The sequence below is a fragment of the Bos indicus genome, chromosome 11 (genome assembly GCF_029378745.1).
Source record: "Bos indicus isolate NIAB-ARS_2022 breed Sahiwal x Tharparkar chromosome 11, NIAB-ARS_B.indTharparkar_mat_pri_1.0, whole genome shotgun sequence".
NCBI classification, from domain to species: domain Eukaryota; kingdom Metazoa; phylum Chordata; class Mammalia; order Artiodactyla; family Bovidae; genus Bos; species Bos indicus.
In genome coordinates this window covers 103,638,943-103,661,158 of record NC_091770.1, presented here as the reverse complement: position 1 = coordinate 103,661,158, position 22,216 = coordinate 103,638,943, and the positions used below count along the sequence as shown (strand labels likewise).

The following is a 22,216-nucleotide window of genomic DNA, read 5'->3' as shown; positions in this document are numbered from 1 at the left end:
CCCCGCCGCCCCCCGCCCCCAGCCTGCGGGTGAGCTGGAAGGCAAAAGGTGGCGTGTGTCTGGACTCCACTCTCCGCGTTCCCCTCAAGACAGTTTTTCTTGTGTCTTTATGTTTAGAGCGGTTTAGTAGAAAATTGGTGCAGGAGGGTTCCTGTGCACCCTCGCCCCCTGCACACCCAGCTTTCCCATTATTAACATCTTGCTCGCCTGTGGGCTTCCCCGGTGGCTCAGACAGTAGAGTTTGCCTGCAGTGCGGGAGGCCAGGCTTCGATCCCTGGGTCAGGAAGATCCCCTGGAGAAGGAAATGGCAGCCCACTCCAGTATTCTTGCCTGGAAAATCCCTCATGGACAGAGGAGCCTGGCGGGCTACAGTCCCTGGGGCCACAGAGAGTCGGACATGACTGAGTGCCTTCACTTTCGCTTTCTTTTGCATTTGGGGAACACTGTTACCGTCAACGACCAACATTAACATGTTGCTAAATGACCTGTACACTGACACGCTCAGTTCAGTCCACTCCACGTCGTGTGTTCCTGGGCTCTGACACACCCGGTGCTATGAGAGCCCTGTTGCAGGATCCCAGGAGGCCGTCAGTTTGCCCAGAAGTGCCCCAGGCTCCTACTGTGCCCACCCCTCCCTCCTTCCCTCCCGATTCCTGGGAACCCCCCCACCCCCGAGTGTTTCGTGTTGACTTTCTTTAAAAGGAAAGCCCGCCAGCCCTTGTGGGTGGGTGGGGGACGCAATGGAGCAGCCAGGCGGGTCCCCAGCACTTGGGGGTGCCGGCTCACCCCTCACACCCACGTGGCCCCTCCTGCAGGGCTTCGAGGGCGCCACGTGCGAGAACGACGCCCGCAGCTGCGGGAGCCTGCGGTGCCTGAACGGCGGCACGTGCATCGCGGGCCCGCGCAGCCCCACCTGCCTGTGCCTGGGCCCCTTCACCGGCCCCGAGTGCCAGTTCCCGGCCAGCAGCCCCTGCGTGGGCGGCAACCCCTGCTACAACCAGGGCGTCTGTGAGCCCACCGCCGAGAGCCCCTTCTACCGCTGCCGCTGCCCCGCCAAGTTCAACGGGCTCCTGTGCCACATCCTGGACTACAGCTTCGGGGGCGGCGTGGGCCTCGACATCCCCCCGCCACAGATCGAGGAGACCTGCGAGCTCCCTGGCTGCCGCGAGGAGGCCGGCAACAAGGTCTGCAGCCTGCAGTGCAACAGCCACGCGTGCGGCTGGGACGGCGGCGACTGCTCCCTCGACTTCGACGACCCTTGGCAGAACTGCACGCAGTCCCTGCAGTGCTGGAAGTACTTCAGCAACGGCCGCTGCGACAGCCAGTGCAACTCGGCCGGCTGCCTCTTCGACGGCTTCGACTGTCAGCGCGCAGAAGGCCAGTGCAAGTAAGGCGTGAGGGGACGCCACTCCACGTCCGTGATGTCCCGCGGGGCTGGTGGGGGGCAGGCGAGGGGGCCGTCCGCTCACCAGCAGGAGCGGAGCGGGTGGGAGGACACTGGGCTTCACGGGCAGGGCAGTGCACAGCTGGGTGCTGGCCGAGGGTCTCCGGGTGGACAGGAGCAGGTGTGGCCCCAGGGGACCCAGGCGTGGAGGGGGCCCTGAGCTGTTGCCGTGTGCCCCCAGCCCCCTGTACGACCAGTACTGCAAGGACCACTTCAGGGACGGGCACTGCGACCAGGGCTGCAACAGTGCGGAGTGCGAGTGGGACGGGCTGGACTGTGCGGAGCATGTGCCCGAGCGGCTGGCGGCCGGCACGCTGGTGCTGGTGGTGCTCATGCCGCCCGAGCAGCTGCGCAACCGCTCCCTGCACTTCCTGCGCGAGCTCAGCCGCCTGCTGCACACCAATGTGGTCTTCAAGCGTGATGCCAGTGGCCAGCAGATGATCTTCCCCTACTACGGCCGCGAGGAGGAGCTGCACAAGCACCCCGTCAGGCGCTCCGTGGACGGTGGGGCCCCACTGCTCCTGGGCGGCGCGGGCAGACGCCAGCGCAGGGAGCTGGACCCCATGGACATCCGCGGGTGAGCGAGCCCCTCCTAGCGGCCTCCACGCCCTGACCCTCAGGGCTACCCCCCTGCCAGAGAGGGCAGCACTGTCCTCCCAAGATGGGGAAAGAGACCTGGGATTTCAGCTCCCGTGACGGGCGAGCGGCAGAGACAGCATTCCTGCCCGGGCTCAGCTCTCAGGGAGGCGAGGGACTGGGCTCTGGACACCTCCATCCTTCCGAGTTGGGGACCAAGGCCGCCCGTGGCTCTGTAGGAGCCCCACTGCCGGCAGGGGAGCGCTCCGAGGAGTGTCGGTGTGAGCACCACGCATGCCCTGCTGGTGCTGGACAAGGCGAGCCCTCAGGGCCACTGTGCACCTCCAGGCTTGTTCCTGTCCAGACCCAGCTCTCCGCCTGCACAGGCTGCCCCCCTGGGGTTCTGGGAGCACCCTCTCTCCCCGCCCATCCATCAGGGTGACTCCACAGGAGCCAGAGCCTGTCCCTGGGGGCAGGCTGGCCGGGTGGGTGCCAGGAGGGGGCTGGCACCCAAGCCCCCTGACCTGGGCTCTCCCCCTACCTCAGGTCCATCGTCTACCTGGAGATCGACAACCGGCAGTGCGTCCAGTCATCCTCCCAGTGCTTCCAGAGCGCCACGGACGTGGCCGCCTTCTTGGGCGCGCTGGCCTCGCTGGGCAGCCTTAACATCCCCTACAAGATCGAGGCTGTGCAGAGTGAGTGGCCAGCCCTGCTCCCCCAGCTGCACTCCCACGGGAGCTCTGGACTGTCCTGGGAGGGGTTGTGCATGGGAGACGGTCTCCCAGCTGCACCCCCACCCCGGGATGCTCTTGTTCTTTGCGCCAGTTGCCACCCACGGGGGCGTGTGTCACGCCATCCAGAGTTCGGGGAGCGCTTTTCTGGGGTTTCCCACCGGGCACGCTCTCTCTCCCGTAGCAACAGCTGTCAGCGAGGCTGGCCCAAGGGAGTCCACACATCCACCAGCAAATGTTGGAGGGGAGACTTTTCTCGCCCCACCCCTTCCTCCCGATTTTTCTTTGTTGGGTATTATTTCAAAATCATTACAGTTTTTTTTTTTTTTTTTTAAAGAGAGAGAAAGCAAAGAATTGATCGATGTCATGTGAAGTGTTGAAGTTTGTATCTGGAAAATCCCCCTAAATCCTTTGTCTTAACAGCTCGATGCGAGTGCAGCGATTTGAAGTTGCCTAATCCTTCTCCCTTAAAGGAGAAAAAAGTAAAAGCTGTCTCCAGATAGCCGGCTGGTGCAGGAGAGAATTTAGCGATAGTTTGCAATTCTGATTAATCGCGTAGAAAATGACCTTATTTTGGGGGGCGGGATGGAGGCGAGCGGGCGAGGACGCGCCGGGCCGCGGAGCCAGCGCGCTGCCCCCGGCCGACGGCCTGCCTGGCTGCGCGGCCTGATGTCCGGGCGCCCGCCCGCGGCCGCTGTGCCCGCAGGTGAGACGGTGGAGCCGCCCCCGCCGCCGCCGCTGCACTTCATGTATGTGGCTGTGGTGGCCTTCGTGTTGCTGTTCTTCGTGGGCTGCGGGGTGCTGCTGTCGCGGAAGCGCCGGCGGCAGCATGGCCAGCTCTGGTTCCCTGAGGGCTTCAAGGTGTCGGAGGCCAGCAAGAAGAAGCGGCGCGAGCCCCTCGGCGAGGACTCCGTGGGCCTCAAGTCAGTGGGCGCGGCGGGGCGTCTGGGTGGGGCCGGGCTTGCGGGAGGCGGGGCTGCCCCTCCCCTCCTCCGCGGCGCCGGCCTCGGGCCCGGGCATGGGCGGGGCCTGGAAGGGGAGGGAATCTCCCTGGACCCCCGCTCCCCGCTTAGTCGCACCTCCCCTCGGCCCCGTCACCCCCAGGCCCCTGAAGAACTCCTCGGACGGCGCCCTCATGGACGACAACCAGAACGAGTGGGGCGACGAGGGCCTGGAGGCCAAGAAGTTCCGGGTGAGTCGGGGCTCCAGGGTCCCTGCCCCACCCCGCCCCGCGCCACGGCGTGACCCTCTGCTCCACGCCCTTCCTTAGTTCGAGGAGCCCGTGGTCCTCCCTGACCTGGACGACCAGACGGACCACCGGCAGTGGACCCAGCAGCACCTGGACGCCGCCGACCTGCGCGTGTCTGCCATGGCCCCCACGCCTCCCCAGGGCGAGGCGGATGCCGACTGCATGGACGTGAACGTCCGCGGGCCGGGTAGGTGGCTGGCCAGACACGCCGCCCCCCACCCGGGGCTCCACCCCCAGGCACCTGGTGGCATTGGGCAGCCCGCGCTTCCCTGACCTGGTGACCCGCCCACCCCCCTGTCCCAAGCCTCAGGGTCGGTACCTGAAAACTCCCCAGGCCTTGGAGGGGGTGAGGACCCCCAGGAGTTGGTCAGCCTCCTTGCTGCCTCCCCTCTAGGAGTACAGGTCTCAAAGTGTGCTTTGCCCTCAGAGTTGATTTCTTCTTTCAAAATGCATCTTTTGAGACACCCAGAGTGCCTGTTAGCTTGCCTCCTCTGTCTCCTGGACGGGGCTGTGGGTGAAGGTCTCGGGCAGGTCAGGACGTGGAGCCCACCAGCTACCTGGCAGCTGGACTTGGTTCTGCCCTCGGGGAGCTTAGACGGATTGCACTGGTGCTGGGCAGTGTGGCCGTGTGCACTGGGCCTCTGTGGGCTGCGCCCCCGCTGAGGTCTGTTACCCCCGGGAGCAGCTGCCAGGGGCCAGCCTTCCTGACCTGGCCCCGTCCCTGTCCTGCCCCGCTGCAGACGGCTTCACGCCCCTCATGATCGCCTCCTGCAGCGGAGGGGGCCTAGAGACTGGCAACAGCGAGGAGGAGGAGGACGCGCCCGCGGTCATCTCGGACTTCATCTACCAGGGCGCCAGCCTGCACAACCAGACGGACCGCACCGGCGAGACCGCCCTGCACCTGGCCGCCCGCTACTCGCGCTCCGACGCGGCCAAGCGCCTGCTGGAGGCCAGCGCGGACGCCAACATACAGGACAACATGGGGCGCACCCCGCTGCACGCGGCCGTGTCTGCCGACGCACAGGGCGTTTTCCAGGTGGGCAGCCATCACGCGCCCTTCTGCGTGCCCTCGCCTGCCTTCCCTCCTTCCTGGTCTGGGCCCAGAGCCCTGATTCCAAGCCTGGCCAGAGCAGGGACAGCTGGGGTTCCCCCCGCACCCCAAACCTTTGTACCCTGGAGGGGGCGTGAGGCCAGGGAGGGTGTCAAATCCTCTGTGGCATCCCCTCGGGGCAGCCAGGCTGGTGGTGCTAAAGCAGGAGAGGCCACAGGGACCTACAGGGGCAGGACCTCCTTACTGTCACCCAAGACAGGCCCATCCCCTGCGCCTGCCCCTCCCGGCCCCCAAGCCCTCCCCGCTTTGGCTGCAGGCATCGATCGCTTCTGGCGATGGGGAGAAGGGCTAGAGGCTGCTGATTGCTGCCTGCAAGCAGCAGTGGGGGGGCGGCTCTGGCCTTGCTGGGCTTCCAGGATGAGGATGGATTAGGGACATGGGTGCCTGGGTCTCTGGGGAGCATCCCTGGCAGAAGCAGCTTTTGAAAGCTGCCAGCCGGTCCCCTGGCCACAAACCCCCAGGCCCCGGGCCATGCTGCTCTGCACAGACGAGCAGGTAAATGGGGCACAAATGGGGGGTGTCACAAAAGTCTAATGATTTCCGACATGTTGTCTTTTATGGAAATGAGAGATTGGGGACAATTAAACGAGCCCCTGGAGGCAGGCCCTGGCCGAGTTTGCCCAGGCGGTCTCTGTGGCACGTAGAGACATTCCCTTGGGCGCTTCTCGGGGTGATGCCGGTCCACACACAGCTCCTCCCCAGCTCCTTTCGTCCCCCCCTCCCGCCTGCGAACAATGACCATCCTTCTCTCTCATGCTCCAGCCCCACCCCTCCGGCAGAGCCTGGTGGAGTTCTGCCCACTCCCCAGGCTCCCATGCCACGTGTGTCCGGGCTCCCTGGGGCCACCCGACCCCAGGAGGGCTGCATTCGAATCGGGTTGAGTCCCAAGCACGTGTCCCGGAGCGGGCGGGGGCCTCACGCTCACACTTGCTGAGCCCGAGACTTTCCCTGTGGTCCAGATCCTGATCCGGAACCGAGCCACCGACCTGGATGCCCGCATGCACGACGGCACGACCCCGCTGATCCTCGCTGCCCGCCTGGCCGTGGAGGGCATGCTGGAGGACCTCATCAACTCTCACGCCGACGTCAACGCTGTGGATGACCTGGGTGAGTCCGGCTGGGCCAGCCCGAGGGACGGGGCACACCACGGCCACCTGCCCACCCCTACCCGCCTGCCGACCTCGGACCTGCTTGCCGACTCCTGACCCGCCCTCTGCTCCCCTCGCAGGCAAGTCCGCCCTGCACTGGGCAGCCGCGGTGAACAACGTGGAGGCTGCTGTCGTGCTGCTGAAGAACGGGGCCAACAAGGACATGCAGAACAACAAGGTGGGCTGGCTGGCGCGACACTTCCCCTCTGCCACTCCTTCCCGACCGGGGGACCCCGAGCCACGACTTCAGCTTCTGGGCCTCGGCTCCCTAACCCGTAAAGTCCCAGGAGAAGCCCCGGGGAAACAGAGACGTGGACCCCGTAGTGGGTGCCCGTGTGGTCGGCGCTCCCTGCCTCCCTCTGGCCACATTATCAGTCCCCTCCCGGGCCCAGGGCATGGGCAGCTGCAGCTGTCCCCCCGCCCCCATGTCACTGTGACCTGCGACCTCACCTCTGTCCTTGGCTGTCACCGGCCAGGGCGGGTTGACCCAGATGGTGCATGCTGAGCCAAGAGGCCGGTGGGCTAGGTGGGGGGCTCTGCATTGCCAGGCCCCCAGATGGAACGGTGGGTGTCCACCTTCTACACGTGGACCGCCTCCGGCCTCCCTCAGCCTCGCCGCAGTCTGTCCCTGCAGTCAAAGTGTGCTCTTTCCTTCCTGCCCAACCCCAGCCTGGCCCTGCGTCTCCTGCACTTGTCTTTGGGCTCCTGTGTCCCCGAACCCGCCCCTTCCTTCACTGACCCCTGAAGGGATCTCCTGTCCTGGGGGAGGGACGCAGGGGATGCTGTTGGGCCCGGTCACTTCTGAGTCTGCCATGGGGCAGAGGCATCATCCCACCTCCTTCTGGGGAGACAGGGTGACTGGCGTGACTGGGGTGACAGGACTGCCGTGGCAGGGCAGCAGCTGCGGCCAAGGCCACATGTATGCCAGGCAGACACCATCGGCCTCAGCCCACACAGCAGCCTCATGGGGCATACGTGGCATGTCCGCTGTACAGATGAGAAAACCACGCCCTGGGGACAGAGCTAAGATGTCAGGGTTCCTCGGGGACCAACTGGTGCCCACAGACACACTTTAGTGACCCTGAAGCCCCTGAAATCGTGGCAGGGTCTCCATCTGTGTGGTTTTGGAGGAGGGGAAGGGGGGGCACAGTCTGTTAGATTTCCTGTGGGGTCTCTGACCCCATGAAGGTGGATCCCCACTGGTTTAGAATATAGGATCCCACAGGTCCTCTGGGTCTTAGAAGATGCGTTTAAGGTGTTTTTGTTTGTAAGACGTAACAGTGATGGTAGGACTCTAGGGGGAGGGTTGAGATGAGGTGCCTCCCCTCCGCAGCAGGGCGGAGGCGGGGCTGACTGCTGGTCCATCTGGTGACTGGTGACCCCTGCACCTGCCCCCGTCTGCTCCCCCCAGGAGGAGACGCCCTTGTTCCTGGCCGCCCGGGAGGGCAGCTACGAGACCGCCAAGGTGCTGCTGGACCATTTTGCCAACCGGGACATCACAGACCACATGGACCGCCTGCCTCGCGACATCGCGCAGGAGCGTATGCACCACGACATCGTGCGGCTGCTGGACGAGTACAGCCTGGTGCGCAGCCCCCCGCTGCATGGCGCCACCCTGGGCGGCACGCCCACCCTGTCGCCCCCGCTCTGCTCGCCCAACGGCTACCTGGGCAACCTCAAGCCCCCCATGCAGGGCAAGAAGGCCCGCAAGCCCAGCACCAAGGGCCTGGCCTGCGGCGGCAAGGAGCCCAAGGACCTCAAGGCTCGGAGGAAGAAGTCCCAAGATGGCAAGGGCTGTCTGCTGGACAGCGGGAGCGTGATGTCGCCCGTGGACTCCCTCGAGTCCCCCCACGGCTACCTGTCAGACGTGGCCTCCCCACCCCTCCTGCCCTCCCCTTTCCAGCCGTCTCCCTCCGTGCCCCTCAACCACCTGCCCGGGATGCCCGAGACCCACCTGGGCGTCAGCCACCTGAGCGTGGCGGCCAAGCCCGAGATGGCGGTGCTGAGCGGGGGCAGCCGGCTGGCCTTCGAGGCAGGGCCACCACGCCTCTCCCACCTGCCCGTGGCCTCCAGCACCAGCACGATCCTGGGTTCGGGCGGCAGTGGGGGCAGTGGGGCTGTGAATTTCACCGTGGGTGGAGCTGCGGGCTTGAATGGCCAGTGCGAGTGGCTGTCCCGGCTGCAGAACGGCCTGGTGCCCAACCAGTACAACCCGCTGCGAGGGGGCGTGACGCCGGGCACCCTGAGCACGCAGGCTGCCGGCCTCCAGCATGGCACGGTGGGCCCGCTGCACGCCCCCGCCCTGTCCCAGGTGATGACCTACCAGGCCCTGCCCAGCACGCGGCTGGCCTCCCAGCCTCACCTGGTGCAGCCGCAGCAGAACTTACAGATGCAGCCGCCGAGCATGCCGCCGCAGCCAAACCTGCAGCCGCACCTCGGCGTAAGCTCGGCCGCCAGCGGCCACCTGGGCCGGAGCTTCCTGGGAGGGGAGCTGAGCCAGGCGGACATGCAGCCGCTGGGGCCCGGCAACCTGGCGGCGCACACCGTCCTGCCGCAGGACGGCCAGGTCCTGCCCACATCGCTGCCGTCCACGCTGGCCCCGCCCACGATGGCCCCGCCCATGACCACCGCCCAGTTCCTGACGCCCCCCTCCCAGCACAGCTACTCGTCCTCCCCCGTGGACAACACCCCCAGCCACCAGCTACAGGTGCCCGAGCACCCCTTCCTCACCCCGTCCCCGGAGTCCCCCGACCAGTGGTCCAGCTCCTCGCCACATTCCAACATCTCGGATTGGTCCGAGGGCATCTCCAGCCCGCCCACCAGCGTGCTGTCCCAGATCGCCCACGTCCCGGAGGCATTCAAGTAAACAGCCGGCTGCCCCCAGGACCCTGCGCTTCCTTTCCCAAGCCCTGCTGGGGCGTGTGCGTGCGCTCCATGGATGCCGGGGCCGACCAAAGGAGCTTTTTTTCAACAAATGTGTTTTTATACAAAATAAGAGGACAAGGGTTTTTAAATTTTTTTTTTTAGTATTTATTTATGTACTTTTATTTTACATGGAAACACTGCCTTTTTATTTATATGTACTGTTTTGTATGGCATCAGGTAGAAACTTTTATCTGCTCAAAGAAAATAAACTAGTTCTCAGTCATGATTTTCCTACTTAGGATAAAGACTCCTAGGTATTTGTAAAATATAAACAAAGATTCATGATGTGCAAATGCCATTTATTTATTGAGTTCCTCTTTTTTGAATCCCAAAAGAAATGATGTCAGACAAGGGTGGTCTGAGCCAGCATTGTTTAGAAAGCTCCAGGGGTGCCCGGGGCCTGCTTTGATTTCCCCAGACATCCCCTCACCCCCACCTCCAAACCCGGACCGCCCTCCTCCCAGGACTGCCTGCATCTTATGAAAAGATGCGTCTAGAGAAAGAAAAGCAAGCCCTTTCCTCTGGCACGTGGGTTACTTTGTACCTGAAGTAGGAAAGTAAAGTGTAAAATGATGTGGTTCATGCATTTCGGTGTACTTTTAAACTTTTTAAAGCTATGTCTCTCAGAACGTGTTCTTGGGGTATGCCCAGGGTACATCTCATGGTACCAATCATGAATCTTTGTTTCAGGTGCAGTATTACGTAGCTGTTCTTTGGCATTGTGAGTTCTTGTTCTTTCTGGAGTCTCCCCTGCCCCTCGCCCCTGCTGATGTTTAGCATCATGTGAGAAGTCGGAGGTGTGGCCATGTGGTGCTCACCTTGGACCCCACGTTGGGGAGGCCTCCCCCTTCCTGGGGAAAGACACTGCCGGGCCGCCCTGTTGGAGGCATCTCAACTTGAACTGCATCTCCCAGGTTCAGCGGAAGATGAACTGGCGCCCCTGGGGCCCAGTGCCGACGCGCCCGGTTTTTATAGGAGACTTGGAAAAATGTGAGTGTGTCCAGCCTCAGTGCTCAGAGACCCTGGTGCCAGGGCCTGGTGTGCCCTGGGGTGCTCGGGTCACCAGGAGCCTGCTCGCGGGCCACCCCTCCCAGTTCAGGGGGTGGGTGTGTGCCCAGGGTAGAGCAGATTTTTACGTTATCAAGTATAAGCCTGTGGCAGATACATATCTGTAAATACATTTTTAAAGGGTGATTTTGTTTAAGAAATCTGATTGGACAAATCTGTCAGGGTCGTGCTGATAAGGGATGTCAGAACCCAGGCCCCACGACCTGCAGCTGCCGAACCGTAGCTCCTGAGAGCAAAGCCGGGGGGTCCCGCGGCCCACCGCACTGAGTCTGCTGTCCCAGCCTCGCCGGGCGTGCTGTGGGGCCACCCCTAGTGGGCACGATCAGACTCTTCCTAAGATGTGGTTTCTTTTTGTGTTTTATAAGATAGAGTATAGTTTACATAAAAAGAAAACTTTTTAAAAAAGTTATCTACCTACAAAACTGTAGGTGATTAAAATGATGTATTTTTTTTCATCTTTTTTGTTAACATTGCAATAAAAATGATTCCGATGGTCGTCCAGATTTTGCTAAACTCGACTGTGGTCTTGGCTTGCTTTCTGAGAGGGAGGGAGAGCGATAGAGAGGGAATGCCAGCCCAGGCTCCTGGGTGCCAGGGTCACTTTGTCGGGTCAGATATCCAGTGTCCATCTACCCTGCCAGGCCCTGTGCAGCGGGGCAGAGACCCCACAGGGAGCAGGGCACACAGAACCCGAAAACCAGGCTCTCAGCTGTCTCTCAACTGTCTGGGTCACGGAGGGTGAGGCACCACTTACTAGCCTGGGGCCCACCACTGCAGACAGGAGGGGCACAGGGAAGAGTCCAGGCCCTGGCGTGGGGCAGAGAGAGCCACAGGAACATCTGAGCAGGGGAACTTTGCAGGGCGGGGCTGGTGACATAGTGAGTGGGGTAAGTTCTGTGACCCCCAAGGGGTGCAGGCTGGGCAGAACCACTGTCTCAGGAATCCCAAACTGGGCCGTCAAGCACAGGGCTCGGATCTTCCTCCCTCCTCCCTATGCCTTCCTCCCTACCTGCCCCCGCCCCTTCTCTGCCTGTCCCACCCCTTATGACTCCGCCCCTTCTCCACCTGGCCCCGCCCCTTCTCTGCCTGCCCCACCCCTTCTCATGACTCCACCCCTTCTCCACCTGGCCCCGCCTCTTCTCTGCCTGGCCCCGCCTCTTCTCTGCCTGGCCCGCTCCTGCCCCTTCTCTATCTGACTCCGCCCCTTCTCCACTGGACCTTACCCCTTCTCTACTTGGCTCCTCTTCTCTCTACCTGGCTCCTCCCTTTCTCTACCTGGTCCCGCCTCCACGCCAGTGGCTTCAAAACAGATTAACAGTCCACTGACCTTTTGCGCTGTGGTGTTGGAGACGACTCTCGAGAGTCCCTTGGACTGCAAGGAGATCCAACCCGTCCATCCTAAAGGAAATCAGTCCTGGGTGTTCACTGGAAGGACTGATGCTGAAGCTGAAACTCCAATACTTTTGCCACCTCATGCGAAGAGCTGACTCACTGGAAAAAGACCCTGATGCTGGAAAAGATTGAAGGCAGGAGGAGAAGGGAATGACAGAGGATGAGATGGTTGGATGGCATCACCAATTCAATGGACATGAGTTTGAGTAAACTCCAGGAGTTGGTGATGGACAGGGAGGCCTGGTGTGCATGGGGTTGCAAAGAGTCAGACACAACTGAGTGACTGAACTGAACTGAACTGACCACCTTCCGCTGCAAAGTGCCACCTGTCCCTGGCGTGGCCCATCTGGGCACAAGGGTGAACCCAAGATTTCCTCACTGAGTGCAGATGCTTCGTTTCTGGGACAAGAGGTACTGGGAAATGGAATATGGCAAATGGCTGAACTTTCATCTTGGAGGAGGCTCTCAGCCTGAATTCTGCCCAAAAAACTCCCAGCACCCCTAAATTACACTCCTAGGTGTACACCAAGAGAAGTGAAAACGGGCTCTATAACCGGTCCATATACACATGTGCTCACAGCAGCCAAGAGGTGGGAACAACCCAAATGCCCATCAGCTGCCGACTGGTGAACCAGGTGGGGTAGGTCCACACTGTGATGGCTAATTTTATATGTCACCGTGGCTGGCGGTGCGGGGCGGGGCGGGGGGGGGGCGGTGCTCAGATTTGGCCACACGTGAGGGATGAGATTAGCATTGCAATCTGGGCTGAGTAAAGCAGATGCCCCCTCCCCTGCCCCCATGCAGGTGGGTCTCACCCAATCAGGTGAAGAAGATATGAATAGAACAGAAAGGCTGAGGAAGAGGGACGTCCTGGGGCCCGACTACTGGAGTTGGGGTATCTGTCTCTTCCTGCCTTCGGAGTCTCCATAATAATATGAGTCAGTTCCTTGTAATAAATTTCTTTATGTATTGATACACCCTGTTGAGAGTTGGACCATAAACAAGGTTGAGCACTGAAGAACTGATGCTTTCAAATTGTGGTGCTGGAGAAGACTCTCCAGAGTCCCTTGGACAGTAAGGAGACCAAACCAGTCCATCCTAAAGGAAATCAACCCTGAATACTGATTGGAAGGACTGATGCTGAAGATGAAGCTCCAATATTTTGGCCACCTGATGAGAATAGTTGACTCACTGGGAAAAGACACCAATGCTGGGAAAGATTGAAGACAGAAGGAGAAGGGGGTGACAGAGGATGAGATGGTTGGATAGTCTCACGGACTCAATGGACACAAACTTGTGCAAACTCCAGGAGATAGTGAGGGAAAGGGAAGCCTGGCGTGCTGCAGTCCATGGGGTTGCAAAGGGTTGGACATGACTGAGCGATTGAACAACAACAACAGCATCCTGTTGGCTCTGTTTCTCTGGAGAACCCAGACTAAACACACACGTGATGGACTATTGTGTGTGTGCTAGTCACTCAGTCGTGTTTGACTCTTTGCGATCCCACAGACTGTAGCCCACAAGGCTCCTCTGTCCATAGAATTCTCCAGGCAAGGATACTGGAGTGGTTTGCCATTTGCTCCTCCAGGACGGACTATTTTCAGCCATAAAAAGGAATGAAGTTACCAACACAAGTTACAGCTCAGTCAAAATGCAGAAAGATCACGCTGAGTGAAAGAAGCCAGACAGCAAAGGCTGTGTGCTTCCGTTTGTATGAAACATTCAGAGTAAATAAACCCAGAGAGGCGGAAAGCAGATGAGTGGTTCCCAGGGCTGGGAGCTGTGGGCAATGGGCAGTGAATGCCCAGTGGGTCTGGGGCATTACTTCCAGAGATGAAATGTCTTGGAAGCTGACAGAGGCGGTGGTTGCACATTTTTAACATGGTAAATGCCATTGAATTCGCTGTAAAATGGTTAATTTCATGCTCTATGAATTTTACCTGAATTATTTTTTTTAAAGAAAGAACTCCTAGCAGTGTTTGTCCTCCCAAGAAGTTCCTGGTGGTTGTGGGATTCCCACAGAGGCAGCAGGACGGGCCTCAGGGGACCTCACTGCTCCCCCAAACCCTTGGGCCCCCAGCAACAAGGAGAGCGATGCCATGTCAGGTTTAAACTCGGCATGCCCAGAACCTGGCCCTGCCCATCGCCTTGCGGGCGAGTTCCTGGGGGCAGACCAATCACAGCCACAGGCTGAGGGCTCTGCCCTCCCCTGCCTGAACCTCCCCTGATGCCCAGGGGACGCAACCCCCAGCTGTGCTCGGGCTCAGAAGCATCGGCATGGATTCCCCCGGCCCCAGGGTGCCCACTGCAGGCTGAAAGACCGCCCGAGACCTGCCCACTGGGGCCTGAACCTGCTCCCACGGCCTCAGCTCCACTGCCCACCAGCATTTCTGCTGTTCACCGTTCTCATCCTGGACACACAGTCTGAGCTGGCCTGCTCCACCAGCCGTGCATTGAAAGGACACCTCCCAGGCCACGGTGCACCTCCCACAAGGAAAAGGACACAGCCTCTCCCTCAGGGCTGTACTCAGCCAAGACAGCCCTGGCTTGGGGGTCTGGCTTGTTCTGGCTTGGGGCTCTGGTCCTCCCAAATTCGTATGTGGAAGCCCCAGCTCCCAGGACCTCAGAATAGCTGTCTCTGGAGACTGGGCTTTAAAGGGGTAATTTAGGGAAAGTGAGGTCAGTGCGGGGGGCCCCAAGCCAATGTGACTGGGGTCCTCAAAAAAGAAGCAATCGGGACACAGACTCGCACAGAGGGAAACGTGAGACCCGGGAGAAGGCGGTCACCTCCCAGCCCAGGACAGAGGCCTCAGGAAATCCGCCTCACCAACAGCTTGGTCTCGGTCTTCTGGCACCCAGAACTGTGACAAGTGAAATTTCTGTGAAGCCACTGGCCTGTGGCACTTATGTTTTTTAGCCATGGAATCTTAGTTTCCTGACCAGGGATCAAACCCGGGCCCTGGAAGTGAAAGCTCTGGGTCCTGACCACTGGAGCACCAGGGAATGCCGTGTGGCACTTGTTCTGGAAGCCCTAGCAGATATATATCCCAGGCATTCCAGTGCCACGTGCATGCCCACAGCTGCCACGGCCACGGCCAGCTGGCCCAGCTGTCAGCCCTGGTCCCCTCCCCTCCTCGGGGTGTCCTACCCCAGGGGTCTGGAGACTTGTGCTTTTCAACACGCAAAACTCGTGAGGTCAACACGGAGTGGCCAGTCCACCCTCCTGCCGTGCCCTCCTCTCCCGGCTGCTCATCGTCAGGGGTGGGGTTGGGGGGGCACCTTCCCTGAGGCCTCCAGGGTGATTTAGAGCAGCGCTGTCTGCCAGAAAGGCAATGCAAGCCATGTGTGCAATTTCAAATATTTTAGCAGCCACGTTAAATGCAAAAAGAAATGGGTGAAGTTTATTTAGTAATATATCTTAGTTAATCCAACAGACCCAAAATACTGTCACCTCAGCATGTAACTGACACAAAGTTAATGGGATCTTTTAGCTTCTTTTGGGGTAGGAGGGGGACTGTCTTTAAAAGCTCATGGGTGTTCCAGGCTTACGGCGCACCTCAGTTTGGACCGGCCACAGCCCAGGTACTTGACCGCCACACGTGTGCATGGCCACCACGTTGGGCGGTGTGGATTAGGCGGTCAGGATGGCTGTCGGCCCCTCAGCCCTGCAGGAAAACCCAAGGTTCTGCTCCACCTTGTCCCAGAGCGAGCCCCAGAGGTGGCTCTGCGCCCCTCTGGCCAGAGCGGAGACGGGATCTGGGAGCCAGGAAGGACAACCTCAGGGCCCACAAATAAACAGACCCGCAGGGCTACACACGCCAAGAAGTGAGCAGAGCGTCTCAGGCCTTGGTGCTACTCGGGGGGCTGCCCGCAGCTGCCATTCTCTTCACTGAGAAAGGCTCGCTTCCAGAGGCTGTGCTTAGCCTCGGCGCGGAGGACCACTCTGCGGCGGCTTCATATCCCATCACAGCCAATGACGAATCCTTTGCGGGCCAGCCCAGATTCGGGAACCGTGCCCAGGAGCGCTGCTGGAGGGGCAGAGCTGTCAGCAGACAGTGGGTGGAGACCTTCGTACGCTCACTGTCATGATGGGATCCCAGGCATAACAGCAAAGGATTATTCCGTCAAAGTATTTCAATCAGGAACCTGCACGGTGTGGTTCAGCTTGACCCCGGGGAGAATCGAGAGACCCAGAGCGCTGTGTCCCAGAGGGTATTTGATGGGTTTGGGAAGCGGCCCTGGGTCAGGGGATCCTTTTCCTCGGGACCTGTTGGGCCCTGAAATGCCGGTGTGCACCGTGCATCTCCGGGAGGGAGCGCGTGTGCACTGGCTCCCAAACGACTCACCGTTGCTGCAGAAGCCAGTGCAGAGCGGGCTGCACCGGGCCTGGAGGCGCTGCTCCACGTGACTCCGTCCTAAGGATCATCGAAGGGGCCAGGCCGGCTGCTCCTGAGCTTCCTGATTTGTGTTGCTTGTGTTTCCGCCTTCCCGGTCACAGTCGGAGGACCGCAGGGAGGTGGTGTGCCGTCTTGGAGACTCAGTACCTCAGGGTAAAGTGGAAACTGCTCCGACCCAGCCTCCTGGGCTGGCGATGGGGCTGCAATTGTCAGGTCCCTGGCACAAAGCTCGTGGCACGAGGTCAGGACTCAGAAATGGCATCGAGTCCTACAGCTGCGTTCTCGGTTCTGCCTCTGGGGACCCAGGCGCATGCGCGGGCCAGGCAGCAGCCACTTTCTGTGGACACGCCACCATCCCGATTAGGACCGAGAAACCCAGGCTGGACGCAGTGATGCTCTGAGCTCCAGAAGCGTTGTTTCTAGGTAACACGACAGACACCACGTGTGAAGGACCTCGGGGCTACACTCTTTACTGTCTTCTCACACCCTTGAACGACACGGCAGATGATGTTTTATCGATCACATCCGCAGTTGAATTCGTACTTGTGTGTAGATTCACGGTATTCACTGCAAATCTCTATGCAGGCGCACTTCAGAGATAGGATGCGTTTGGTTCCAACGCACTTGGCTGCAATCAAATGAATGTCACAGGAAGTTAGTGTGAATGAAGTGTGAACAGAAGTCACGTGAGTGTTTCGGTTTCTCAGTGCATGTAAAAGTTATGTTTCCGTTAGACTGTAGTCTATAAGGTGTGCAATAGCGTTATCTCCGGAAAAAAAAATGTATACATCTTAATGAAAAACCACTTTATTGCTAAAAAATGCTAACCATCCTCTGAGCCTTCAGTGAGTTGTATAATAGTAATAAATTCAATAGAGAAGGAAAGGGCAACACACTCCAGTATTCCTGCCTGGGAAATCCCAAGGACAGAGGAGCCTGGAGGGCTCCAGTTCATGGGGTCGCAAGAATCGGACAAGACTTAGCGACTAAACCAGCACCACCACCAATAACATCAAAGATCACTGTCCACGGGTATTGTAACAAATATAATAATAATGAAAAGTTTGAAATATGGTAAAAATTACCAAAATGTGACAGACAGGAAGTGAGCAAATGCTGTTGGAAAACAACTCTGACAGACGTTTCACGCAAGTTTGCCACAAATCTTCAATTAAAAAAAAAAACAACGCAGTATCTGTGAAGTGTAACAGAGTGAGGCAGCCTTATACCAGAGCTGTTGCCACCCTGTTTCTGATCTCTGCGTTTTCAAAAAAAGAGCCTTGGGAACTCCCGGGGGGTCCAGCGGTTACGAATTTTCACTGCCGAGGGCACAGATTCAACCAAGGATCCACACACAATTCAGTTCAGTCGCTCAGATTCTTTGCGGCCCCATGGACTGCAGCACACCAGGCCTCCCTGTCCATCACCAACCCCGGAGCTTACTCCAACTCATGTCCATCGGGTTGGTGAGGCCATCCAACCATCTCATCCTCTGTCAGCCACTTCTCCTCCTGCCTTCAATCTTTTCCAGCATCAGGGTCTTTTCCAAGGAGTCAGTTCTTCACATTAGGTGACCAAAGTATTGGAGCTTCAGCTTCAACATCAGTCCTTCCAATGAACACCCAGGACTGACCTCCTTTAGGATGGACTGGTTGGATCTCCTTGCAGTCCAAGGGACTCTCAAGAGTCTTCTCCAACACCACAGTTCAAAGACATCAATTCTTAGGAGCTCAGCTTTCTTCACAGTCCAACTCTCACATCCATACATGACTATTGGAAAAACCATAGCTTTGACTAGACGGACTTTTGTTGGCAAAGTAATGTCTCTGCTTTTTAATATGCTGTCTAGATTGGTCATAGCTTTTCTTCCTAGGAGCAAGCGTCTTTTAATTTCATGGCTGCAGTCATCATCTGCAGTGATTTTAGAGCCCAAGAAAATAAAGTCTGTCACGGTTTCCATTGTTTCCCCATCTATTTCCCATGAAGTGATGGGACCAGATGCCATGATCTTTGTTTTTTGAATGTTAACTTTTAAGCCAGCTTTTTAACTTTGCTCTTTCACTTTCATCAAGAAGCTCTTTAGTTCCTCTTCTCTTTCTGCCATAAGGGTGGTGTCATCTGGATATCTGAGGTTATTGATATTTCTCCCGGCAATCTTGATTCCAGCTTGATGTACTCTGCATATAAGTTGATGCAGCATGATGTACTCTGCATATAAGTTAAATAAGCAGGGTGACAATATACAGCCTTGATGTACTCCTTTCCTGATTTGGAACCAGTCTGTTGTTCCATGTCCAGTTCCAACTGTTGCTTTGACCGCTATACAGATTTCTCAGGAGGCAGGTCAGGTGGTCTGGCATTCCCATCTCTTTAAGAATTTTCCACAGTGTGTCGTGATCCACACAGTCAAAGGCTTTGGCCTACTCAATAAAGCAGAAGTAGGTGTTTTTCTGGAACACTCTTGCTTTTTCTATGATCCAGTGGATGTTGGCAATTTGATCACTGGTTCCTCTGCCTTTTCTAAATCCAGCTTGAATATCTGGAAGTTCTTGGTTCATGTACTGTTGAAGCCTGGCTTGGAGAATTTTGAGCATTACTTTACTAGCGTGTGAGATGAGTGCAATTGTGCGGTAGTTTGAACATTCTTTGGCATTGCCTTTCTTTGGGATTGGAATGAAAACTGACCTTTTCCAGTCCTGTGGCCACTTCTGAATTTCCCAAATTGCTGGCATATTGAGTGCAGCACTTTCACAGCATCATCTTTTAGGATTTGAAATAGCTCAACTGGAATTCGCTTCTACTAGCTTTGTTCATAGTGATGCTTCCTAAGGCCCACTTGACTTCACATTCCAGGATGTCTGGCTCTAGGTGAATGATCACACCATCGTGATTATCTGGGTCATGAAGACCTTTTTTGTACAGTTCTTCTGTGTATTCTTGCCACCTCTTCTTAATATCTTCTGCTTCTGTTAGGTCCATAGCTTTTCTGTCCTTTATTGTGCCCATCTTTGCATGAAAAGTTCCCTTGGTATCTCTAATTTTCTTGAAGAGATCTCTAGTCTTTCCCATTCTTGTTTTCCTCTATTTCTTTGCATTGATCGCCGAGGAAAACTTTCTTATCTCTCCTTGCTATTCTTTGGAACTCTGCATTCAGACAGGTAAATCTTTCCTTTTCTCCTTTGCCTTTTGCTTCTCTTCTTTTCTCAGCTATTTGTAAGGCCTCCTCAGACAACCATTTTGCCTTTTTGCATTTCTTTTTTGTGGGGATGGTCTTGATCACTGCTTCCTGTACAATGTCACGAACTTCTGTCTATAGTTCTTCAGGCGCTCTGTCTATCAGATCTAATCCCTTGAATCTATTTGTCACTTCCACTGTACAATCATAAGGGATTTGATTTAGGTCATACCTGAATGGTCTGGTGGTTTTCCCTACTTTCTTCCATTTAAGTCTGAATTTGGCAATAAGGACTTCATGGTCTGAGCCACAGTCAGCTCCCAGTCTTGTTTTTGCTGACTGTTTAGAGCTTCTCCCCCTTTGGCTGCAAAGAATATAATCAATCTGATTTCATTGTTGACCATCTGGTGATGTCCACATGTAGAGTCTTCTCTTGTGTTGTTGGAAGAGGGTGTTTGCTATGACCAGCGCGTTCTCTCGACAGAACTCTATTAGCCTTTGCCCTGCTTGATTCCATATTCCAAGGCCAAATTTGCCTGTTACTCCAGGTGTTTCTTGACTTCCTACTTTTGTATTCCAGTCCTCTATGATAAAAAGGACATCTTTTTTGGGTGTTAGTTCTAGAAGGTCTTGTAGGTCTTCATAGAATCTTTCAACTTCAGCTCCTTCAGCGTTACTGTTTGGGGCATAGACTTGGATCACTGTGATATTGAATGGTACGCTTTGGAAATGAACAGAGATCATTCTGTCATTTTTGAGATTGTACCCAAGTACTAAATTTCAAACTCTTTTGTTGACTATGATGGCTACTCCATTTCTTCTAAGGGATTCCTGCCTGCAGTAGTAGATATAATGGTCATCTGAGTTAAATTCACCCCTTCCAGCCCATTTTAGTTCGCTGATTCCTAGAATGTCGACGTTCACTCTTGCCCTCTCCTGTTGGACCACTTCCAATCTACCTTGATTCATGGACGTAACATGTCCATATTCCATGTGTGGTCCTAACTGTTGCTTCTTGACCTGCATACAGACGTCTCAGGAGCAGGTAAGGTGGTCTAGTATTCCCATCTCTTTAAGAATTTTCCACAGTTTGCTGTGATCCACACAGTCAAAGGCTTTGGTGCAGTCAATAAAGCAGATGTTTTTCTGGAACACTCTTGCTTTTTCTATGATCCACCGGATGTTGGCAATTTGATCTCTGGTTCCTCTGCCTTTTCTCAATCCAGCTTGAATATCTGGAAGTTCTTGACTCATGTATTACTGAAGCCTCACTCGGAGAATGTTCAGCATTACTTTGCTAGCATGTGAGTTGAAGGAAACCATGAGCCATGCTGTGTAGGGCCACCCAACATGGACGAGTCGTGGTGGAGAGTTCTGACAGAATGTGGTCCACCAGAGAGGAGAATGGCAAACCACTCCAAGTATTCTTGCCTTGAGAACCCCATGAACAGTATGAAAAGGTCCCACAAGCCGTGCCGAATACAAACAACAACAAAACAAGCCTTAGAAGAGTGTGTGACCTTAAGGAGGTTAGTTATTCCCCACCAAAAGGAAAGAAAGAGAAGCTTACTGCCCCAGGCGACGTCCTTCCCGCCACACTGGGCTCAGGACCTGCCAAGCAACCAGTGACCTAGTGGGTGCCCGCGGGTGCCGAACCTGGGTCCAGCCCGCGTGGCTGTGAGGATTCAACCACTGAGCACAGAGCTCGAAAGAGCCACGTTCTCTGGTGTCGATTAAGCTCAACCCCGGGAGGATTGATGGAGCAGGTATTGGGGGCTACAGACCCCACCACCCTAGCGGCGTCCAGCAGTGAATACCCTCCAGAGACGGCTGCAGTCTGGGCCTGACGCAAACTCTTTCCTCTGGCTGCCCCGAAGCTGGATCCTGAATGAGCCTGGGCCATGCCAGCATCCAGAGCCCAGATCCAGCAGGGCGGTGGCTTTGCGGGGCCCAGACAGCCCACTCACAGGCGGCACTTTGGCTCCCCCTGCTGGCAATGCTCTGCCAGGGTCCCATTTCCAGAGCAGATGACCCCCAGGGACACCTCTGGAGGGCCTGGTGAGGGCCAGTGAGTCTTGGCTATTTACCGTGTATATGTCTGCACCTCACCTGATGCTCAGGGCCATCGCCTGCGACGGTGCTGTTGTCCCATTTTACAGATGAGGAAGTTGAGGTTCAAAGAGGAAGATCACTCCCCTGAGTTCGCCCACTCAGGCCAGAGCGTGTGACTCCCCAGGCACTGTCCTCTCAACCCCTCGAGGGGCCACCTCCCTTTGGAGGCCTGGAGAGCCTCCCTCGCTCATTCATCACTGTTCGGACAGAGAAGCCCGTGCTCAGGGAGGGGTGTGCCAAGCTCATGTTGCCAGGAGTCAAGGCCACAGCCAGCCTGGCACTTGGCAACCCGCAGGTGTAGGAGTTCCTCCAGGCTCCGCCCTAGGCCCGCTCCAATCGGGATCCCCAGTCCCCCCGGCCTCCAGGTGCACGCCTGTGACTTAGGTCACCATAATGCTGATGCTCGGGGTCTTGCCCTCCTGTCCTATCTGTTCCCTTGGCTGATGTGTGTGAATCGTGTGCTGTGCCGAGAGGGTGCAGATGCAGCTGGTAGCCAGAGAGCCACGTCCCGCCCTGGGAGGTCATCTGAGGTTCGACTCTCCCCACCAGCCTGGCCCCTGCAGCCTTGCCATGTCCCTAGGGGACCCTGGGCTCCTGGCTCTGGCTACTGCTCCGCTACACAACCCGGGGGAGGTTAAAGAGATGATGTCACGCCTGGCTGGAAAGTCCCTGAAGGCTTCCCTTGCTTTCAGAAAACAAGCGTGAATCCCCTCACGGGGCCTGCAAAGCCGTACGCAATGCACACCCACTGGCTCCCACACCATTGCCCGCCTTCTGGGTCTGCCCTTTGCCCCTCCAGAAGCTTCTTTTCACTTCTGCCACAAATGCTTCTCCTTTCCCACCCCCCAGCAGGTGGGATCCAGGCCTTGCCAGGTGCCCCCGCCTGCC

General features: G+C 57.3%; 1 protein-coding gene and 1 long non-coding RNA gene across 3 annotated transcripts in view; one reads left to right on the top strand and one right to left on the bottom strand.

The window, feature by feature from the left end:
- The window catches only part of NOTCH1 (notch receptor 1), a 45,965-nt gene extending 35,200 nt beyond the window's left edge, over positions 1 to 10,765 (top strand). For both annotated transcript variants that reach the window (XM_070799603.1, XM_070799604.1), the window contains 10 exons: positions 816 to 1,387; positions 1,626 to 2,021; positions 2,567 to 2,715; positions 3,458 to 3,674; positions 3,856 to 3,943; positions 4,022 to 4,187; positions 4,741 to 5,036; positions 6,071 to 6,218; positions 6,340 to 6,437; positions 7,671 to 10,765. In XM_070799603.1, coding sequence (XP_070655704.1) covers positions 816 to 1,387; positions 1,626 to 2,021; positions 2,567 to 2,715; positions 3,458 to 3,674; positions 3,856 to 3,943; positions 4,022 to 4,187; positions 4,741 to 5,036; positions 6,071 to 6,218; positions 6,340 to 6,437; positions 7,671 to 9,125 — 3,585 coding nt within the window. In that variant the 3' untranslated portion in view covers positions 9,126 to 10,765. The remainder of the gene's footprint in view (positions 1 to 815; positions 1,388 to 1,625; positions 2,022 to 2,566; positions 2,716 to 3,457; positions 3,675 to 3,855; positions 3,944 to 4,021; positions 4,188 to 4,740; positions 5,037 to 6,070; positions 6,219 to 6,339; positions 6,438 to 7,670) is intronic.
- A 4,260-nt stretch (positions 10,766 to 15,025) lies between these two features.
- On the bottom strand, positions 15,026 to 22,216 carry LOC139185884 (uncharacterized). The gene is made up of 2 exons (XR_011569499.1): positions 21,326 to 22,216; positions 15,026 to 16,669 (listed from the first exon to the last, which is right to left on the bottom strand). It is a non-coding gene; the product is annotated as an uncharacterized lncRNA (long non-coding RNA).